General features: G+C 48.9%; 1 protein-coding gene across 1 annotated transcript in view; it reads right to left on the bottom strand.

Moving 5' to 3' along the window:
- Window positions 1-8227: 8227 nt before the first annotated feature.
- The window catches only part of LOC308569954 (androgen receptor-like), a 46664-nt gene continuing 33934 nt past the window's right edge, over window positions 8228-20957 (bottom strand). Inside the window, exon 4 of the mRNA XM_081164230.1 lies at window positions 8228-8477. Coding sequence (XP_081020356.1) covers window positions 8455-8477 — 23 coding nt within the window. The 3' untranslated portion in view covers window positions 8228-8454. The remainder of the gene's footprint in view (window positions 8478-20957) is intronic.

The raw sequence follows: 20957 nt of genomic DNA, 5'->3' as shown, positions 1-20957 counted from the left end.
AAGTAATGGAAAGATTGAGTTGTTTTTAACTATTTTTATTTTGTATTTTCTTTTTTCATTTTGTAATATCTTGAAAATTTTAATTTTTTAATTTTTTTAAAAAAGAAGAGATAGAAGAACCAGTTTAAGGCAGCTGTATCCAGCTTCTCAGAAGGAATAACCAAAACAAGAACCTTCTTTCCCACAGAGAAGAAAAACTTCCAGTAACTTCTAGAATCAATCAGAACAGGAAAAATCTCTAACCATCAGATCAATACTTTCTGCACTAAGAAATGCAAACTGACAGTTACAATGGTTACAGGGAAAGTGAAGATCTCCTGACTGCGTAGACTGAGCTGACATTTGGGTGGCCAGTGTAAGAACAGAATGCTGGATCCGCCCTTGGCCTGATTCAGAAGGGCTCTTCTTAAGTCCTTATCCTGTGACCACGGTGTGCACCAGGCATGCCAACCCTGTGAGCTATGCAGTGGTCATCAGACCCACATCCACAAGATTCTTTAAGGGAATCCCACTTTCAGGGATGCCTGATGTCGACCTGGCCCAGTACCTTCTCCACCAGTAGATCCAAAAGAAGTCATGGAAATACATTTAGCATCAAATTATGCAGCTGTATAAGCAGAACAGTTGTGTTGCTATGAGGAAGCTGAAAACCCTGTGCTGCAAAGCCCAGTCGCAATTGCGAGGAAAATTGCTTGCCAACCAACATTCATCCATAGCAAGGCAGTTAAGTCTAGAATTAGAGGAAGGGAGAGAAGCCCGAGGTGTCTGTCAATTGGAATTTCTACTCAATAGTGATCCAGTGTAGATTCCAATGTATAGTTAGTAGATTCCAATGTATAGTTAGTAGATTCCAATGCATAGTTAGTAGATTCCAATGTATAGTTCACAGATGGATTTCAAAACATGGCCTTGGAAACAAAACCCTCCACAACTTATGACTGATAGAGGAAGACATCATTTGATGCTGGTTCAACATCAAAGTAAAGCTCTCTTGGGTGGAAGGTCCAAGCCACATCTTTTTCCAGCTGCAATGAGTTAGGCTGCAAAAAAGGTTATAGTGGATGCTGTTTTGCCACTCATCCAATGCTTAGCCTAGTATGCATTCAGGAAGATGATAATCCAGACACTCTTGTGCTCAGATGACAGTGAGGAGAGCTGGTGTCCACAAGTTTGTTGACTTGAAGGGTGGAGACGATGACACTCTGGGAGATCTTTCTGTACATCTGATGAAGACAGCTCCCATCCACCCCAGTGCTTTGTCACAGTTGGAGCTGAAAGGTTGGTTTGACAGGGAAGTCTCATGGGGTCTTTACAGCGGAAATCAAGAAGTTCATTCACGAATCAATGCAACTTCCAGGGTGACTCTGTCATGCCCAGTCTGTAGTAAGGTGTGTGGAACTGTTGAGGTTTGTGAGTGTTCAGTTTCTGTTTCAGTTTCAGTTAATTGGTTCTCGTGAGAAACTTGCAGATTCTAGCTTCACCAATTAACTCCAGCTGGTGTCAATTTACTCTTGGCAGAAAGCCCAGGTCTGCTTGACCTAGAAACTACTCACTCTGATTGGTTAACGAGCAGCACTCAACTCTGTTATCTAGGGATTGCTAGCACAGTTTGATGTGAGGTGTGTTAGGAGTTAGAAGTGCTGTGTATGGTTATGAGAGAGAGAAAGAGAGAAAGAGGATTTATTTTGCTTTTATTTGTATGCAGAAACTCTGCTGGTTTTATTTTTCCTTTTAATAAATCCTGTAAATAGTCATTCTGAGTCTAGCTGACTAGTCATTACTGCCGCAACTAGCTTCTTCGCTGTGCAGGAAAACTCTGCTACGTTTGGGCTAAAGCCAATAGGGCTATGCCTGACACTCCAAAGTTCCATGAGGTTATGGGTATTGTGCTGCCAGCCTGAGTTGCGGTGGTGTCAGCATCAACGGCGTTGGTTCCAGTAGTTCCAGAAGTTGTTGTTCTCTGGCTGGTTCCTGACCGTGGTGAGCTGGTGACGCAGCGGACACAAGGACAACAGCTGCAGCGTGTGAGTGCTGGGTGCTGTGGTTCCTGTTTTCTCTCTCGGTGGTCGTGAGTAGCTGGTTCCGGGTTCCAGGGACATCGCTCTCAAGATGGCCTCACAACCAGGTCAGATGGCTTTTGAGCGTCTGAATGACTCCAATTACTTGCTGTGGTCGGAACGCATGCAGGCAGTGCTGCAGAGGGATCGTCTCTGGCAAGTGGTGAGTAAGTTTCCTACGAAGCCTGATGATGAAGACCTCGATAAAGACCAAAGAGCAAGGGCCACAATTGTCTTGGGGCTGGAAGATTCCCAGTTGCCGTATGTGAGGGGAATCAAGACAGCTAGAGGTGTGTGGCAAGCACTTAAAGAACTCCATGTGCGTGAGACAGCGGTTTCCAAGCTGTTCATTCGCAAGGCATTGTACAAGGCAATGTTACAGCCTGGGGTTACAATGCAGGAACACCTACACAGTTTACAGTTAAAGTTTTCTGCGCTACAGGAAAGAGACTGTGCATTAGACCAGCAGGAGAAGGTGGCTATTATTTTGAGTTCTCTCCCTGAAAGCTGGGATAATTTAGTTTTGTCTCTAGAAGGCATGCAGGAGCCTGATTTATCAGTCAGTTACGTTACTGGGCGTTTGATTGAAGAATGGCAGAAGAGGCAAGAAAGGTCGGTGGCTGCAGAGGCTTCTACTGGTGGGCGGTTTGGAAGGAGTTCTCATGCCGTGCCAGAGGTGAAGCAAGAGCAGCGTACTGGTGAGGAGTCAGCGTTTGCTGTTAGGCGTTGTTTCCGATGTGGGTCTTCAGCGCATCTAAAACGACAATGTCCGGAGTTGGTCAAGTCTCAGTTGCCGGTGCAGGAGCAGAGACGAGATCAGCAGCAGCAGCAGCAGCGTAAAAAGAAATTCTTCAAACGAAAACAGTCGGCTCAGCTGGTGACCGGCGAGGTCAAGAGTGCTGATGAGAAACAAGCGGTCTGGGTGGTCGATTCGGGAGCGTCTCGCCACATCGTGAATTCAGATGAATTGTTTGTTTCCAAGAACTCAGCACAGCGCAGCCAGGTGGCTCTAGCAGACGGAAGTACATCCGAAGTGATTTCGGGGGGTGCAGTTTATGTTCCTTGTCTTCGTGAATGCCTGCAAAATGTACTTTGTGTGCCGTCATTAAGAAGCAATCTGATGTCTGTAGATTGTTTACTGAAAGCTGGGTTTAAAGTGTATTTTGAAGGAGACAGTTGCATTATTAAGAAGGCTGGTGAGATTTTAGGCACTGCTAAGTCAGAGGGAGGCTTGTTTTGGCTTAAAGCAGGATCTCAAGTTGCAGCAGCAGTCAGTAAATCTCAGCCTGGTAACAAAGCTATACATGACAACTGTGTGCACTTATTGCATAGGAAAATGGGGCATGCTTGCTGGAAAAGTGTACTAAAAATGTCTGAATTGGCTGATGGGGGTAATTTAAAGAGTTGTAACAAGTACCTTGATTGTAATGTGTGTAAAAAGGTTAAAACCCACAGAGTCTCTTACCCCAGAAGTGACAGAGTTAGTGAGTCACCGCTACAGCTGGTCCACATGGACGTAATTGGTCCATTTGCTGTAAGCAGGGGTGGATCGCGCTTTTCACTAACAATTGTGGATGACGCCACGCGTTATTCTTGGGTTTTTCCCATGAAGAATAAGGGTGACGTGTTCACTAAGTTTAAAGGCTGGGTGGCATCTGTGGAAAGATTTCTGTCCATTAAACTCAAAAGGATTCAGACGGACAGAGGTGGCGAATTTATGTCAAATGCCTTTAAAGATTGGTTGCAAAAGCGTGGCATTGGGCATAGGAAAACGAATGTTTTTTCCCCAGAGGAGAATGGCGTTGCAGAGCGGAAAAACAGATCTTTACAAGATATGATGTTTGCCATGCTTGCTGATGCTGATTTGCCCATGTCTTATTGGGGGGAGAGCATGCTCACCGCGTGTTATCTCCAAAATAGGCTCTTTCACCAAACAATAGGTACAACCCCGTACTTTAAATTGTTTCAGAAAAAACCTAAAATTGACCATTTGCATGTGTTTGGATCAAAAGCCTGGGTATTAATTCTGAAACAAATGAGGAAAAAGGGAGATCCTAAGACCAAACAGTTAGTGTTTGTGGGTTACCAGGAGCTGGGAAAAGGTTTCCGCTTTGCTGAAGGGACAAATGGCATTGTGATCTCCAGGAATGCCAGTTTTTGTGAACATAGTGGCTGGGAGAGACTACATGCCAATACTGAGGTTTGGTTTGAGCCTTCCCAGGAGCTTCATGACTCTGAAGGTAGACACAGAGAATCAGAGTCTGAGGGGGAGGAAAGTTCAGATAAGAGCTCTCAGGAAAGTGAAGTTAGCCAGAGACCAGTTGCTAAGCAACAAAAGAGAGGTCGTAGTTCTGAGGAGGAAAGTGGGTCAGAAGAAAAATTTTCTCCCAGAAGATCTAAAAGACAAAACAAAGGAGTGCCTCCGGTGCGTTTTTTCTCCTGATACTGCAAATGTGTTTAGTGTAAGTGCAGAACCCAAGAGTTTTCAGGAGGTGTTAAAGTTACCAAAAGAGGAGGCAGAGCTCTGGAAACAGGCAATGGAGGAAGAGATGTCCTCTCTGAATGAGCACAAGGTTTTTACACCAGTGGCAGCGCCTGAGGGGGCAAAGATTGTAGGCTGCAGGTGGGTGTACAAAAGACTTAGGCCCGGTTAGGACATATCTAGGGTTGGAAGTGTGCTGGGCCCAAGATGGCAGCTGCCTAATTAGTCAGCAGAACAAAGTTAAACAACTACTGACTACATACAGGATGCAGGATTGCAAAGGGGCAGCGGTGCCTATGGATCCAGGTTTCATAAAAACACTCCATATAGATGAGAGTCCTGAATTTGAACATCCTGATGTATATCACTCTGTAATTGGAAGTTTATTGTATATAGCACAGTGGTCCAGACCTGATATTAGCTATGCAGTAGGCATATTAAGTAGATTGGTCTCAAAACCCACACTAAATGCCTGGAAAGGGGTAAAACAAGTTCTGAGATATCTCAAACAGACAATTGGCTATATGTTACAATTAAATTCTTCAGAGGATGAAATGTTAAGTTGCTACTGTGATAGTGACTGGGGAAATTTGCCAGATAGAAAATCTGTCACAGGACTAGTCATAATGGTCGGTGGAGCTTTAATCAGCTGGCGGTCACGCAAGCAAGACGTTGTAAGTGTGTCATCAACGGAATCAGAGTATGCCGCATTGAGTGAATTGTGCAACGAGGTGATTTATTTCAAGCATTTGTTAGCAGATTTAAATGTAAATTGTGGAGAACCAGTACAAGTTTACATTGATAATCAAGCTTGTATAACCTTAAGTAAAACAGAGGGCTTCAAATCGCGTTCCAAACATATCTCTGTAAAATACCAAAATGTACGTTGCTGTGTACAAGACAATGTAATCACCTGTACTTATGTGTCAAGTGAAGAAAATGTAGCAGATGTGTTAACTAAACCATTGGCAAAGATAAAGAACAAGCGAATGTGCAAGGGTTTAGGTTTGCTGGAAAAATAATCTCCTACATAGGTGTATTTGGTGTTAATTGTTCAGCAGAATCTGTGAGGGGGTGTTCAGTTTCTGTTTCAGTTTCAGTTAATTGGTTCTCGTGAGAAACTTGCAGATTCTAGCTTCACCAATTAACTCCAGCTGGTGTCAATTTACTCTTGGCAGAAAGCCCAGGTCTGCTTGACCTAGAAACTACTCACTCTGATTGGTTAACGAGCAGCACTCAACTCTGTTATCTAGGGATTGCTAGCACAGTTTGATGTGAGGTGTGTTAGGAGTTAGAAGTGCTGTGTATGGTTATGAGAGAGAGAAAGAGAGAAAGAGGATTTATTTTGCTTTTATTTGTATGCAGAAACTCTGCTGGTTTTATTTTTCCTTTTAATAAATCCTGTAAATAGTCATTCTGAGTCTAGCTGACTAGTCATTACTGCCGCAACTAGCTTCTTCGCTGTGCAGGAAAACTCTGCTACGTTTGGGCTAAAGCCAATAGGGCTATGCCTGACACTCCAAAGTTCCATGAGTGAGAAACTGTAGCTTTGAAGGGGACAATTAGTGAGTTGGCAAGAAGCCAAGTTAAGCAAGAGTACATGAGAAAGTCTGCTTGGAAATAGGAAAGCCTAGCAACAGGTGGTGACTGGCTAAAAAATTTCCTTTATAAGCAGCATAACACAGTAGTTTGGTGTTGGAGTTCAGAGGTTGGTGTGTAGAGTTGGAATCGAGTCTATGTATATAGTAACTTGTACAAAGCTGTGCTATACTCTGTATATAATAAAAGCAAATACAAGTCAAGTTACTGTTCAGCATGTTATGTTCCTGAGTCGTCATCTTGGACTACAGGGACTAAGCAGCCGGTAGCAGAGAGTTTTGGTTGAGATCCATCAACTCACAGAGGCAACAGGCAGGGTGTATAGACAGGAGGAGCAGGAGAGCTACATCAGAGTGGATGTGGCCAAATAACAAATCAAAGCAAGACTTGATGAAACTTGTAGCTGAAATTTCTTATTAACTGATGTCATTACTTTCTAATGTTGTTTTATGATTACAAGGTAATGTTGTGTGCCTAGTAGGATATGTTTTATGCAGAGAAAGTAAGTTTTTTATAGCATGGCCTGACATTTTCAGAAGGTAAAATTAAAATTCTTTGGTTTTCTGGGGGGAGTTCATGTTCTTTTTGATCAATCAAAATATTGTCCAATCACAGAAATAATAGATTTGAATTCCTCTCATCCCAAAACATATTTGTAAGAAATTTGCAAAAAAGTTTCATCCCCTAAAACGACATGCCCTTGTAGGGTGCTCAAGTTGCTAAGGGTGAGCTTGGAAAAAACCTGTAACTCCCAAAACAGTGAGCAAGATAATGCACACGGGAAACAGCAGTGAGGGTTTCAAGTTGTAGGTAGGGGAAGGGTGTGGCTCTGAGTCCAAAGACAGGGACAGCAAATGGCCAACTGGCTGGTTTGCTTGCCTGCTGCAAGTGTTTCTGGAGAGAGGGAGGTCAAGTGGGTGGGAACAGATGGCATTCCTGCATTCCAGGGAATTGGACTAGATGACCCTTCAGATCCCTTCTAACTCTGCAATTCTATGATAGAGCTCCAAAAATAGGGCTTCCAGTTGCTGGAAATGTCACCTGCTGCAGTAACCTGGAGGCTTTTTAATCACATGGAAACTCAATCCTGGGCTTTGAAAAGCTAAAATGCAGGGTGTTCTGTTCAAATAACCTCCCAGGTCTCATCAGCATAGGAAGCTGCTTCATACTGAATGATAGGCAGCAGCAGTTCTCCAGAATTTCAGGCCAGGAGCCTCTCCCAATCCTATCTGGAAATGCCATCAGGGATTGAACATGGGACCTTCTGCTTGCAGGGCAGATGCTCTACCCACTGACCTATGGCTCTTCCCCAAAGACCAGCCAGATCACCCACTGGAGCTCCCAGGATGGGGCCTCAGACACAGGGCAGTTGGGTATCCTTTGATAAGAGGCCACCAGCCACACCCAGGAAAGGGTCTCCCTCTCTGCTGCTCCCTCCCCTTGGTGGCGCAAGGAGGGGGACCCAGGGCTGCTCTGAGCAGGGTAGATGATCTGGGGGGAATTGGGATGTGTAGGGGGAGCTGCTGAAAATGGCAACCCCTCCCCCAAGGCTATTCTTTGTCACCAGTGGTTGTTCCTCCTATGCTGAACAGCAACTTCAGGTAGGGGGGCTGGATTTGGGTCAGTATAAGAGCATGGGGCAAGGATGAACTACCCTGCCCTATGGTCCCAATCTTGATCACACCTTCCTCCTGTTGCTTTTTTAGAAAGGAAGGAAGGAAGGAAGGAAGGAAGGAAGGAAGGAAGGAAGAAAGAAAGAGTAACATATCAAGCTCTAAATTGAACAAAAGGCATGGTTTAGCACCCAAGAAAGGAAGAAATGGTGGGGGGATATGGTTGAGGTTTACAAAAAGCTTGCATTTTTCTGAAGAAAGTGGACAGAGAGGATTTCCTCTCATCGGAACTGAGGGATTCCCTCCCCCCCCCCGAACTGATTGGCCTCCTGATTCAGGACAAAGAAAATGGAAGGCTTCACATAATGGCAGAAATTTGCAGTGCAAGTGGTGGCAATGGCTTTGGAAAGGGATTAACCAGAACCGAGAAGGAGGAGGGAGCAAGAGCAGATTGTTGACCTTCCCATCCCTGTCTCTTGCTGGTCACTCTAGTAAAGTTATTGGCTGGGTGGATTCTTCTTAGGTTCTTCTATCGTGGCAAGTCCCTTTGCAAGAGAGAGTCCTCCAGCTGGACGCAGCAACCAAGAGTTTGTTTCCAAGTGCCCTTGCTGTCTGGGCATGGAGTGCAGGTAGATATCCAGGCCAGTCGTGATTGGACAAGAACAACAGGTGGTGGTTTCTCAGGAAGATGGTGATCAAGTTGTTAAGGGTGCGATGGAGCAAAACCTGTAACTCAAAAAACAAGATGGTATATGTGGTGGTGTCAGAGCTGCTTCAAGATCCTAGCTCACAGAGGATCACGCTAGCCAGCGGTCATTAAGTAAAAGTCTTTATTGAGTTACAGTTTCCATTCTCAAGCTGCTACGTGCAACTCTACGTCTAATGGCTAGATCGGCGAAGCTCCGTCTGAGTCTCCGCCCCTTGTGCACCAACTTAATATCCTAGCCCTGCTCCACCTTTTCTGCCTGACTGCTCTCCTCTGGGTCCCTCTGCCCCCCGGGGTCTCCTCCCTCCGGGATTCCTCTGACGCCGACCACCCGGAACTCCCTGTCTCCTTGCGCCGGGCTTTAGGACCTGGCTCCCTCTCCTGGCTGCCTACTGCGTCACTTTCCTGTGCATTTGAACTTGGCGTGCGCGCCCAACCTTCCACTTTCCGTCTGACCGTTTCTTCGCTCCCCGATGGAGGTGTGGCCACTCCTGACTCGTGCCCTCCCCCCTGTTGCGAGCTGCCAGCGCTTGATCTCTGGCGCTCTTCCTCTTCCCTGCTCTCTGGCTGTGACGCTGGTCCCGATTTCCAACTGCTCCCCTCGGAGTCCCCTCTGGCTCTATCTTCCTGGGGTGTCCCCCTAGGCTCCCCGCTTGCCCTGACCACTGGTGCTCCTTTCTGTGAATCTTCTGATTCACTGGAAAGGCTCGGAGATCTCGGGTCGTCGTCATCACTCATCTTTTCTTCTGCCTCCTCCCCCTCGCTCTCTGTTTCCTCCCTTGCCCTTGCCTCTGCTCCTGAACCCCTGACATCCATCCCCCCCCGAAGCCCCCCGTTCCCCCCTCCCCTCCTTCCGGTGCGGGAACTGGGTGCTGCTGTGTCAGAGGGACGAACGTCGGATACAGTTCGCTTCCCGTGGCGGGCCTCCATCTGAAGTCTCCCGGTTCTGCCTCCCTGCTCTCGTCGACGACGGTCACCTCCGCTTCCATCTCTGTGCCGCCGTGCTCAAAACCAGGGTCGTCCCCGAAAACGTCCATGTCCGTCTCTCCCTCACTTCCTCCTGGCGGCGTTGCTCGTCCTGGACCTTCCTGCCACTTCCTGCGCCACTGCTCCTCTGGTCTATCGTCCCACCAATACGAGGGTTCTGAGGCAGATCCCGAGGGTGACCCCTCCGGGGAACGGGCGTCTCGTATCGGGTCCTCGTCCGAGTCGAACCCCCGGAACGTGCTGGCAGAAAGCGTTGGCGTGAAAAGCCAGTCGTCGAAAAAGTCTGCTGGCATTGGTCTATGTGGGAAGAGGGCATGAAACTCGTCTTTGAGCAGAGGTTCGTCCAAGGCGTAGCCCGGCACCCAGCTGTTCGCACTGGCCGGGGTGCCCTCCTTGGCGAGAAGGTATTCTACCCCTTCTTCCCCCCATCTGGAGTCCAAAATCTCCGTGACTTCGTTGATGCGTTCCTTCTGTGCCACTCCCGCGTGCCCGGTTCCTTCTCTGAGCGGACTCGGTGCCGTTCCGGGTTCCTGAAACCTGTGCGGTGCCTTGTAGGGAGTGAGCACCGATCTGTGGAACACCGGATGCATTCTGGAACCCTCCGGAAGCGCCAGCCTGAAAGCCACCGGGTTGACCTGCTCTTCGACTTGGTAGGGCCCCAGTTGCTTATGCCCCAGCTTCTTCTTGGCCAACGACCTGGCCGGCACTGCGTGGGCTGCTAACCAGACCCAGTCTCCCACATGGATCTCTTTGCCAACCCTTCTGTGTTTGTCCGCTTGACCTTGTATGCATGTTTGGCCAGCTCCAGGTGTCGCCGCAGCTGATCGTGGACCTCCTGCAACTCCGACGCGAACGCATCTGCTGTCTGCGGCTCCCCCTCCCCCATCCTTTCCAGTCCCGGGAAGGTTCTGGGGTGCCTCCCGTTGTTAGCGAAGAACGGCGTGACCCCCGTGGACACGTGCTTCGTGTTGTTGTAGGCAAACTCGGCGAGCGGCAGGTAATCCACCCACGTCGCCGGCTGTTGATTCGCATAACATCTCAGGTACTGCTGCATGATGGCATTGACCCGCTCCGCCTGCCCGTTGGTCTGCGGGTGTCTCGCCGACGCCAGGTTGATCTTGACGTTCAGGAAGCCCATCAGCTTCTGCCAGAAATTCGAGATGAACTGTCGCCCCCGGTCGGACAGAATAGACCGTGGCAGACCGTGAACCTTGAACACGTGGTCTATGAACAGTTTGGCGGTTTGCTCCGCCGTGGCCACCTTGGCACACGGAATGAAATGTGCCATCTTGGAGAACAAGTCCACCACCACCAGCACGGCCGTCTTGCCCCTCGAGCTGGGCAGATCTGTGACAAAGTCCAGGGCCACTCTCTCCCATGGTTCGACCGGAGTTTGCAGCGGTTCCAGCAGTCCGGCCGGCGGTTTGTGCACCGGTTTGGCCCTCTGGCAGGTGTCACACCTCGGCACGTAGTCCGCGACCTCCCCTCTCATTCCGGGATACCAGAAATCCCTGGCGACTAATTCCACCGTCTTCTCCTTGCCAAAGTGCCCGGCAGTGGGCGCGTCGTGCAGCTGCTGCAGTACCTTGGCGCGAAGTTCATCTCCCGGCACGTAGATGGCCCCTTTACGAATGAGCAATCCATCTCTCAGCTGGAACTCGTCGGTCGCTGCCGTGCCCCTGTGCACCTCTGCCATCTTCGCTTGCGCGAAGGAGTCATCCTGCAACGCTCGCCGCACCGCCTCCAGGTCCACTGTTGCCGCAGCGCACGCCCACACTGTTGGTGCGAAGATGTGCATGGCGGCCGCTGGCTTGGCGTCCTCCAGATATTGTGGCTTACGAGAGAGAGCGTCCGCCATGATGTTGGTGTCCCCCGGGACATACTCTATTCGGAAGTTAAAGTTCGCAAAGAACTCAGCCCAACGTATCTGCCTTTGGTTCAGGAACTGTGCCGTGCGCCAGTGCTCCAGATTCTTGTGGTCCGTGCAGACCTGCACCGTGTGCTTGGCGCCGATCAGGAAGTGCCTCCATGCATTGAATGCTGCATGAATGGCCAGCAACTCCCTGTCCCAGATGGTGTAATTCTGTTCGGACTTGCTGAGCTTCCTGGAGTAAAACGCTCCCGGCCGCCAAACCCCCTGTGGGTCTTTCTGCAGCAGGACTGCTCCCACAGCTCTGTCCGAGGCGTCTGTCTCCACCCTCATCGGCCTGCTGGGGTCGACATGCAGCAGCTGCTCTTCCGACGCGAAGAGACGCTTGAGTGCCTGAAAGGACTGCTCCGCCTGCTCTGTCCAGATGAACTTCTTTTTCTTGGAGCTAAGCGTGTCCGTGATGGCCGCTGTCTGCATAGCGAAGCCTTTGATAAACTTGCGATAGAAGTTCGCGAAGCCGACAAACCGTTGGACCTCCTTCCGGTTGCGTGGGCTCTTCCAGTCCAACACCGCTCGAACCTTGGCGCTGTCCATGGCGAGCCCCTTGTCAGACAACTTGTAGCCCAGAAAATCCACCTCCGTCACGTCGAATTGGCACTTCTCCAGCTTGGCGTAGAGCCTATGCTGCTGTAGCCTGCTTAGCACTTCTTTGACGTGTCTGTCATGCTCCTGCTGCGATTCCGAAAAGATCAGGATGTCATCTAAGAAACAGACGCACGTCTTGTAGAGGAGCCCCGCCAACACGTGATGCATGAACGCTTGAAAAACGTGGGAGCCATTTTGCAATCCAAAAGGCATAACTCTATATTCGTAGGTGCCCAGAGGCGTGAACATGGCCGTTTTCCACTCATCCCCTTCCCGCATGCGAATGAGGTTGTACGCCCCTCGCAGGTCTAACTTGGTGAACACGCTGCCCTTCCGTACCTTTGCGAGGAGGTCGTCGATCCGGGGCATGGGGAAGTCTGATGGCTTGGTCACACTGTTTAAGATGCGATAGTCCACCACCAGTCTTTTTTGGGGTGTGTCCCGCTTCTTAACAAAGAATACCGGACTGCCCCCCGCTGCCTTGGACTCCCGGATGAAACTGCGCTCCAAATTATGATCTATGAACTCTTTGAGTTCCTGCAGTTCGTCCTCAGACATGGAATACAGCTTCCCTTTAGGCAGCGCCGCCCCCGGCAGCAGGTCAATTTTGCAGTCATATGGTCTGTGGGGGGGGTAGCCTGTCTGCCTCCTTCTCGCAGAAAACCTCCAAAAATTCTGCGTACTTGTGGGGAATCGCTTGCAGCGTGCCTAGCAGCAGCTGTGACTCCTCTTCCTCCCCTTCCTGCCGGGGGACGATGCAGTGTTCAGCACAAAAGGAAGAGCCGAAGGTCAGCTGCCTCTGGTACCAAGCCAGCGTTGGGCTGTGCTTGTCCAGCCAACTCATGCCCAATACAATGGGCGTGTCCGATAGTTGAGTGACGTTGAAGCTGATGATTTCCTTGTGATTCCCAAGGCGCATCACCATTGGTGGCGTCTGCTTCACCACTTGCCCCCCTAGCAGCTCCCTGCCATCCACCATGACCACCTGCAGGGGCAGCGTGGCCGGCAGCAACTGTATAGCGTGCCGGTCTACAAAGTCCTGCCCTATAAAGTCCGCGTTGCTTCCCGAGTCAATGGTGAGCGGCACGTCCATGGTGATTCCATTGGGCAGCTGGAGCGATGCGGTGAGCCTCACTACTGGTTTGGGCGGGAGGGGGTCCATGGGCTGTGAAATCTCCGGGGACTTCTTTACTGACACGTCTGGCTGGGCCCCATTGCCTCTTCCTCCAGCCAGACATCGTCGTTTCCCTGCTGTGGTCCTCCTTGTTGCGTTGCTGCAGTTACCATTGTTGAGGCTGCAGTGTGCTTGTGGAGCCTCCGGGGACACTCTTTCGCCATATGCCCTGGATCCTCGCAGATGTAACACTTCCTGTTCCCTCTAGGAGGCTTCGCTTTCACTGTTGTCGGTGCTAGGGCTCTGGCTGCTGATTGAGCCCTTGCACTTCCAACCTCCATAGGTTCCCCACCTCCTCCTTGTGGAGGCGTGGATTGCGCACGCGCTGCTTCTCTGGGAAGGAAGGAGGAGCCCCTGGCTGGTTCGCGCCCTCCACGCCCTTCGTCCCTGCTCCACGGACGTTCTTCCAGCCGCACCCCCACGGCTAGCGCCCTCTGAACGATCTCCTGCGTGGTCCGGGGTCTCTCCCCCCTCGCAATTTCATCTTTAACAGAGCCGTGCAATCCCTCCCAAAACAGGTCTCTTACAGGAGCCGAATCCCTGTCCCATTCCAGAGCACTGACCAAAGCGAAAAAGCGGGCATGATACTGCCTTACGCTGGCCCTTCCTTGTCTCAGTCCATGTATCTGCTGCCGAGCAAGATCCACGTCAATGCTTGATAAGAAACACCCATCCATCGCTTTAATAAAGGCATCCGCATTTTGGAGCGCCGGATCCTTATCCCTCCACAAATTGCGCAGCCATGCTTTAGCTTCCCCATGCAAATGGGACATGATGAACCCCACTTTCTCTTGCTCATCTCTAAAGTCTTTTTTCAGCAGTTCCAGTGCGCACATTACATCTGCTCTAAAGTTGGGGTACTGCTGCAGGTTCCCATCGAAGTGAGAGACCAGCCCGCCTGTTCGTCTCGCCAACCCAATTCCCTCCTGTTTGGGTGTCAGTTGCCCGTGCTTCGTAAGCATGTCCAACCTGACCTGGAGATCCCTGCAGGCGGCAGCTGCCTCCTCCTCTCTCTTCCTGGATGCGAGAGCCTCGGCATTCAGTTGTGACACTGCTTTTCTGAGTTCCTCTATCTGCTGCTCAGCCGTCATGTTGTCTGCCGTTTGTGAGCTAGCTAGTAGGCACCTGCTTCTCTCCTCTCCTCGAGGCTGTAGATGCCCACAATTTTGGGGACGGAGCTTACTGTCAGAGCTGCTTCAAGATCCTAGCTCACAGAGGATCACGCTAGCCAGCGGTCATTAAGTAAAAGTCTTTATTGAGTTACAGTTTCCATTCTCAAGCTGCTACGTGCAACTCTACGTCTAATGGCTAGATCGGCGAAGCTCCGTCTGAGTCTCCGCCCCTTGTGCACCAACTTAATATCCTAGCCCTGCTCCACCTTTTCCGCCTGACTGCTCTCCTCTGGGTCCCTCTGCCCCCCGGGGTCTCCTCCCTCCGGGATTCCTCTGACGCCGACCCCCCGGAACTCCCTGTCTCCTTGCGCCGGGCTTTAGGACCTGGCTCCCTCTCCTGGCTGCCTACTGCGTCACTTTCCTGTGCATTTGAACTTGGCGCGCGCGCCCAACCTTCCACTTTCCGTCTGACCATTTCTTCGCTCCCCGATGGAGGTGTGGCCACTCCTGACTCGTGCCCTCCCCCCTGTTGCGAGCTGCCAGCGCTTGATCTCTGGCGCTCTTCCTCTTCCCTGCTCTCTGGCTGTGACGCTGGTCCCAATTTCCAACTGCTCCCCTCTGAGTCCCCTCTGGCTCTATCTTCCTGGGGTGTCCCCCTAGGCTCCCCCCTTGCCCTGACCACTGGTGCTCCTTTCTGTGAATCTTCTGATTCACTGGAAAGGCTCGGAGATCTCGGGTCGTCGTCATCACTCATCTTTTCTTCTGCCTCCTCCCCCTCGCTCTCTGTTTCCTCCCTTGCCCTTGCCTCTGCTCCTGAACCCCTGACAGGTGGGTATTGCAAATGTGGGTGTGTGGGATAAGTGAGAAAAAATCTAGATTCCAGATTGAAATACTAGAAAGTAAAACAAAACTCCTATCGAAAATGTATAGCCTGTTGCTTGAATGGGACACCAAGGATGAAGAAGTAAAAGAGGTAATGGTGAGATGGGCAATGGACTTTGGGTATAATATAGAGTTCGATAAATGGCAGGCACTATGGAATAAAGGTATGAGATTCTCGGCGTGCACAACACTCAGGGAAAATATGTATAAAATGATGTACAGGTGGTATGTAACGCCCGTAAAACTGGATAAAATATATAAAATTGGTGATAAATCATGTTGGAAGTGCAAGGTCAAGGAGGGTGATTTTTATCATATGTGGTGGTTGTGTGAACCTATCAAGAAATTCTGGGAATCCATTTACAATGAACTAAAAAAAATCTTAAAATATACCTTTATAAAAAAACCCGAAGCCTTTTTGCTGGGGATAACTGGAGAGGAAATCAAAAAGGAAGATCAAACACTTTTTCAGTACGCGTCAGTGGCTGCCAGAACACTAATAGTGCAGAATTGGAAGACACCAAAAATCCCAACTATAAATGAGTGGCAATCCAAACTATTTGATTATTTAGAATTGGCAAAAATGACACAGAAAATAAGAAATCAAAAAGACACAAAGTTTAATAATGATTGGAATAAATTTATGGCATACAGTGGTGCCTCGCAAGATGAAATTAATTCGTTCCGCAATTCTCTTCGTCTTGCGGTTTTTTTGTCTTGCGATGCACGGTTTCCCATAGGAATGCATTGAAAATCAATTAATGCGTTCCTAGGGAAACCGCCTTCAGACCAGGTCCGGGGACAGTCTGTCCCCGGACCTCTTCTGAAGGCTGGGGGGGGCAAGGGCTTTTCTTCCCACCCCCAGCATTTTAAAAAACCCCGGGACAGCGGAGGACTTCTCCGCTGTCCGGGGCGATCTTAAAATGCTGGCGGGCGGCATTTTAAAATCGCCCCGGACAGCGGAGGACTTCTCCGCTGTCCGGGGCGATTTAAAAGCCCCTGGGAAGGCAGGCAGGGGGGACAAAGACTTTTGCCCCCCGCCAGCCTTCCTCTTCTGAAGGCTGGCGGGGGCGAAAGTCTTTGCTCCCCCCCGCCTGCCTTCAAAAGCTGTCCGGCCAAGGCTTCGCGGACCTCTCCGCCAGCAGCGGCAGCGCTGCCGCTGCTGGCGGAGGGTTGCCGTCATGCCGAAGCCTGCGCGCGCTGACACCAGCGCTCCCAGGCTTCGCGGACCTCTCCGCCAGCAGTGGCAGCGCTGCTGCTGCTGGCGGAGTGTTGCCGTCATGCCGAAGCCTGCGCGCGCTGACACCAGCGCTCCCAGGCTTCGCGGACCTCTCCGCCAGCAGTGGCAGCGCTGCTGCTGCTGGCGGAGGGTTGCCGCCATGCCGAAGCCTGCGCGCGCTGACATCAGCGCTCCCAGGCTTCGCGGACCTCTCCGCCAGCAGCGGCAGCGCTGCCGCTGCTGGCGGAGGGTTGCCGCCATGCCGAAGCCTGCGCGCGCTGACACCAGCGCTCCCAGGCTTCGCGGACCTCTCCGCCAGCAGCAGCAGCGCTGCCGCTGCTGGCGGAGGGTTGCCGGCATGCCGAAGCCTGCGCGCGCTGACATCAGCGCTCCCAGGCTTCGTGGACCTCTCCGAGAGGTCTGCGAAGCCTGGGAGCGCTGATGTCAGCGCGCGCAGGCTTCGGCATGCCGGCAACCCTGCAAAAGACGTCCGGGGGAAGCGGCTTCTTCCCCGCTTCCCCCGGACGTCTTTTGCAGCAAGGGGCTGCAGGGAGATAGCGATCTCCCTGCAGCCCCTTGCTGCAAAAGACGTCGGGGGGGGGGGCAGCAGGGAAGAAGCGCTTAGCTTCCCGCTGCCCCTGGACCTCTTTTGAAGCAAGGGGCTGCAGGGAGATAGCGATCTCCCTGCAGCCCCTTGCTTCAAAAGTGAAGACCCGCTGTCCCCGGGGCAAGCTTCGTTTTGCGAAGCAAGCCCATAGGGAAATTCGTCTTGCGAGGCAACTCGAAAACGAAAAAACCTTTCGTTTTGCGAGTTTTTCGTCTCGCGAGGCGTTCGTCTTGCGGGGTACCACTGTACATGGAAACAGAGGTAAAAAATCTAAAAATTACAGTAGGTGTGATATAACACTTGTGATGTAAAGAATGGTCTGAGGAGAAGAAACTGCAGATAGAAAAACTTTATAACACATTCCGATACCGAGACAAAGGGAAGTCAGTTAGTGTTATGTGTTTTGTAGTTAATGTAGTTAATCTGTTGTTGTCTTATGTTAATTTTTTATGTATTCTTTTCAGTGTGAATGTGTTATGTATGTCTTTTTTGTTTGGTTTAATGTATGAAAATCAATAAAAAAACTAAACAAAAAAAAAGCAAATGTGGGTGTGGTGGGTCTGAGCCCAAAGGCTCTGGTGGCAAACTGTCAACTTAGTAGCATCCAAGGAGTCATCAGTGCTTCTGGAGAGGGTGAGTTGGTGTGCGCAGGTTGTAGCAATGTGATCTATTGAAATCAAATTAAAACTTTAGCACAAGGCTTAATTAAAACAGCCTCTGCAACCTCACAGCGTCACTGTGGAGAGTGCCACTGAACTGGATGAGTTTTGCCCATTTAATGGGACAGGAAATACATCCTAGATCATGTGTGGACATGCTCCTCTCCCTGGGCAACTGGACAAAGTTTGACTTTGTCCCTAGAAGGGGCTACCTGCCCTTGTTCTGGGGAAATGTTGCCAAACATCCATATGCTTGTGGCAAATGGATCATTCTGGCAGTGAACAACTGCAGGCAAAATGCAAAAAATAAATAAAAATGAAGCATGTCAGGGGAGACCCCCAGGGAGATGGTTTTGTGTTTTTTTTTGGTTTTTTTAACAGCCAACAGTATTCCCATTTTTAAATAAACATGCAGGCACCCCATGGATAATATTCAGCCTCAGAGCTTGGAAAGGATTATTTCATGACTGCTGTGCTATATCACTGGCTCTGATGTAGTGCTAAACCATGGGTTAGTATTATGGGAGTGAGCCTTGGACTTGCCCTGCGGTGGCCCTGTCCTCATTAACAAAAAAGAGAAACTGCATCACTAAAACAGAGGACACAAACTGATATATAACTGCTTATTTACATGTATGTATGTATGGTCAAAAACGTGGAAATAATTGTAATGCTTTATATACAACTAGAATTTCGCCTTAGTCTGGATGGCTGTGACCAGGTGATCTAGCTGCCTCCCAGGTCTACTACTAAGGCTTTCCTGCTCTAACTTTTTAAGGTTCTTTATCTACAAAATAGACTTGAACAAGACAGTCTCTGTAAATGAGAGACCATGGCAACCCTTGGTAGCATAAGACCCCCCATAACTTCTAAAAAGAAAGATTGAAAACATCTTTTGAACTAACCACAGTTTCCTGTGATGTCAGAGCTTGGAAAACTGGGGTTTGTTCTAACTACATTTAGTTAACTGACTAGGATATAAAAGTATCATACTTTGAACAAATGATAGTTCAGATGTCACAGGAACCTGCTTTTTGTGTGTAAAGAAGTAGGATACGGATATGCTCGTACCCCTTCCAATCTGCGCCCCATCCCGAGAGACGAGGGTAGGGTGAGCAAGGATTACTCACCTCCTTCACTGGTGTTGTGCAATGCCAGGTCTATAGGCAACAAAACCGCTACCCTGCGAGATTTCTTTATCTCGCAGGGGGTCGACCTGGCTGAAGCTGGGGAGGGTGGGATATAAATAAATTATTATTATTATTATTATTATTATTATTATTATTATTATTATTTGTAGTTTCTAATAGGTAATCTTAGGATGTTAATCTTAGGGCCAGGAAGCAGATCTCACATGAAGGTGATAATGGTCACTGTCCTCCTGGCCACCCTCCTTATCATATGTGTATTGCTTGTTTATTACCACCGGGGTTGCCAGATGCTCCCCTTTGTAGTTCTCAACTTATTTACCCCAAAAGTATGCATGGGTAACTAGTGTTTATAGATTAACTTTCTCCCCACGTGGGTTTGTGGAAATGCTCAGAAGAAATCTGATTGGTTCTTACGAACACTCTGTAAAAAGCTCTTTTGTGAATAAAAACTACCTGGGCGAGGTTGTTATAGTTTATAATTATTGTGTAATGTTTTAATTCTGACTATCGGTCGAATAAAGAAATTGATTGATTGATACCTGGGCGAGGGGGCTCAAAAACGGACAACACAGAGAGAGACAATTATACGCACCCTTCCCAGAGTCTTGCTGGTTCAAGCCTCTGTGTGTATTCTTATTAATCAGAGTTCAATCCTTCCTTTACTTTGCAAACGCAACAAAGAAAGAAAGAAAGAAAGAAAGAAAGAAAGAAAGAAAGAAAGAGGGATGTGTGAGCTAAGTTTGAAACAGGAGACAGAGAGATCTGCCTGCTCTGTGATGGATCCAAAGTTGTGAGTAGGGCCTGCTGGGGTATTAAAGCTGTGATCTCTTCTGTCCCTTTATTTACATATGTGTAAATAAAACCATATATCCTAAAGACACCACAGTCTCCACTGAGCTTCATTCCAAGGAGACTGAACCCTGGGGAAGCACAGGAATCCCTGGAGTTTCTCACTTCTCAGAGATGGGATGCGGTGTAACAATATCATTGTCCCTCAGACAGACTTGAGAGATCATTCCAGTCCACTTGAGAGACTGTTGGAGGTCACACGGTACTTTTTAAGGTGCTTTAACTGTGCACCTGAAAATGCTATTAGGCCACTATCCAGCCATTCCTTCATCAGTGAAATTGTTTCCTAATGGATCAGGATTTTTTCAAAAACCTGTTTTCTCAGTGGTACCTAACTAGCTGGGAAATCTCTTTAGTATTGTTCTATGAAGCTGGTGTAACTGGAGGAACATTTGGGATGCTGTGTACTGTTCTGGTTACCATACCCCCAAAAGCATGTTGTAGAGCTGGAAAAGGTTCAGAAAAAGGCAACCAAAATGAACATAGGATGGAATGACTCCCCTATAAGGGAAGGTTACAACATTTGGGGGTTTTTAGCTTAGAAAGAAGTTGGACATCTGTTACAAGTTGCAAGGGCTCTTAAGTTAGGCATTGGAAAGATCTCTCCACTGTCAAATTGCCATCAAGTGTTACTTAAAAAATTAAATTAACAAACAAGCGGAGCTCAGACTAAGAAAGATAATGTTACTGTCATGTGGTATGATTTTATAATATTTACAAGTACAGTACAAGTATTGGTATGAAATAAGGTTCAGTCAGCGTAGGCTTATCTTTCCTTTTCACATTATATATATATATAGCAAATGATGCTTGAATTTTTATGTATACATTTTAAAATTAATTTTGAAATAATCAATTATGAGAGAATTGAGTGACAAACTTCCTTGCCTGGTGGAAATGATTTGGGCACGGTATACACTGTGGCGATGATGTTTTCTTTTTCTTTTTTAAAATAATAATTACCTACTTTTGTTTTACATCCCCCCCCCCTTCTTTAAGCACTTTATTAGCTGCCAACGTTTCATAGAGTTGATTTGTTTCTTTAAAGTGTATAATAATGTTTTGACATAGCTATGAACTATGCCGAGCAGGGCACCCAAGATGGACAGGTCATAGTGGAGAGTTTTGACCAAACGTGATCCACCTGGAGGAGGAACCGGCAAGCCACTCCAGTATCCCTGCCAAGAAAACTCCATGGGCAAAGACAGCAGGCATATAAAAGTTATGACGCTGGAAGATGAGCCCCTCAGGTCAGAAGGCGTCCAACATGCTACTGAGGAAGAGCAGAGGACAAGTACAAGTAGATCCAGAGCTGATGAAGCGGCTGGGCCAAAGCCGAAAGGAC

Source organism: Podarcis bocagei, assembly GCF_964188305.1.
Source record: "Podarcis bocagei genome assembly, chromosome: 12".
NCBI classification, from domain to species: Eukaryota; Metazoa; Chordata; class Lepidosauria; order Squamata; family Lacertidae; genus Podarcis; species Podarcis bocagei.
This window is presented reverse-complemented; position numbering and strand designations above follow the sequence as displayed.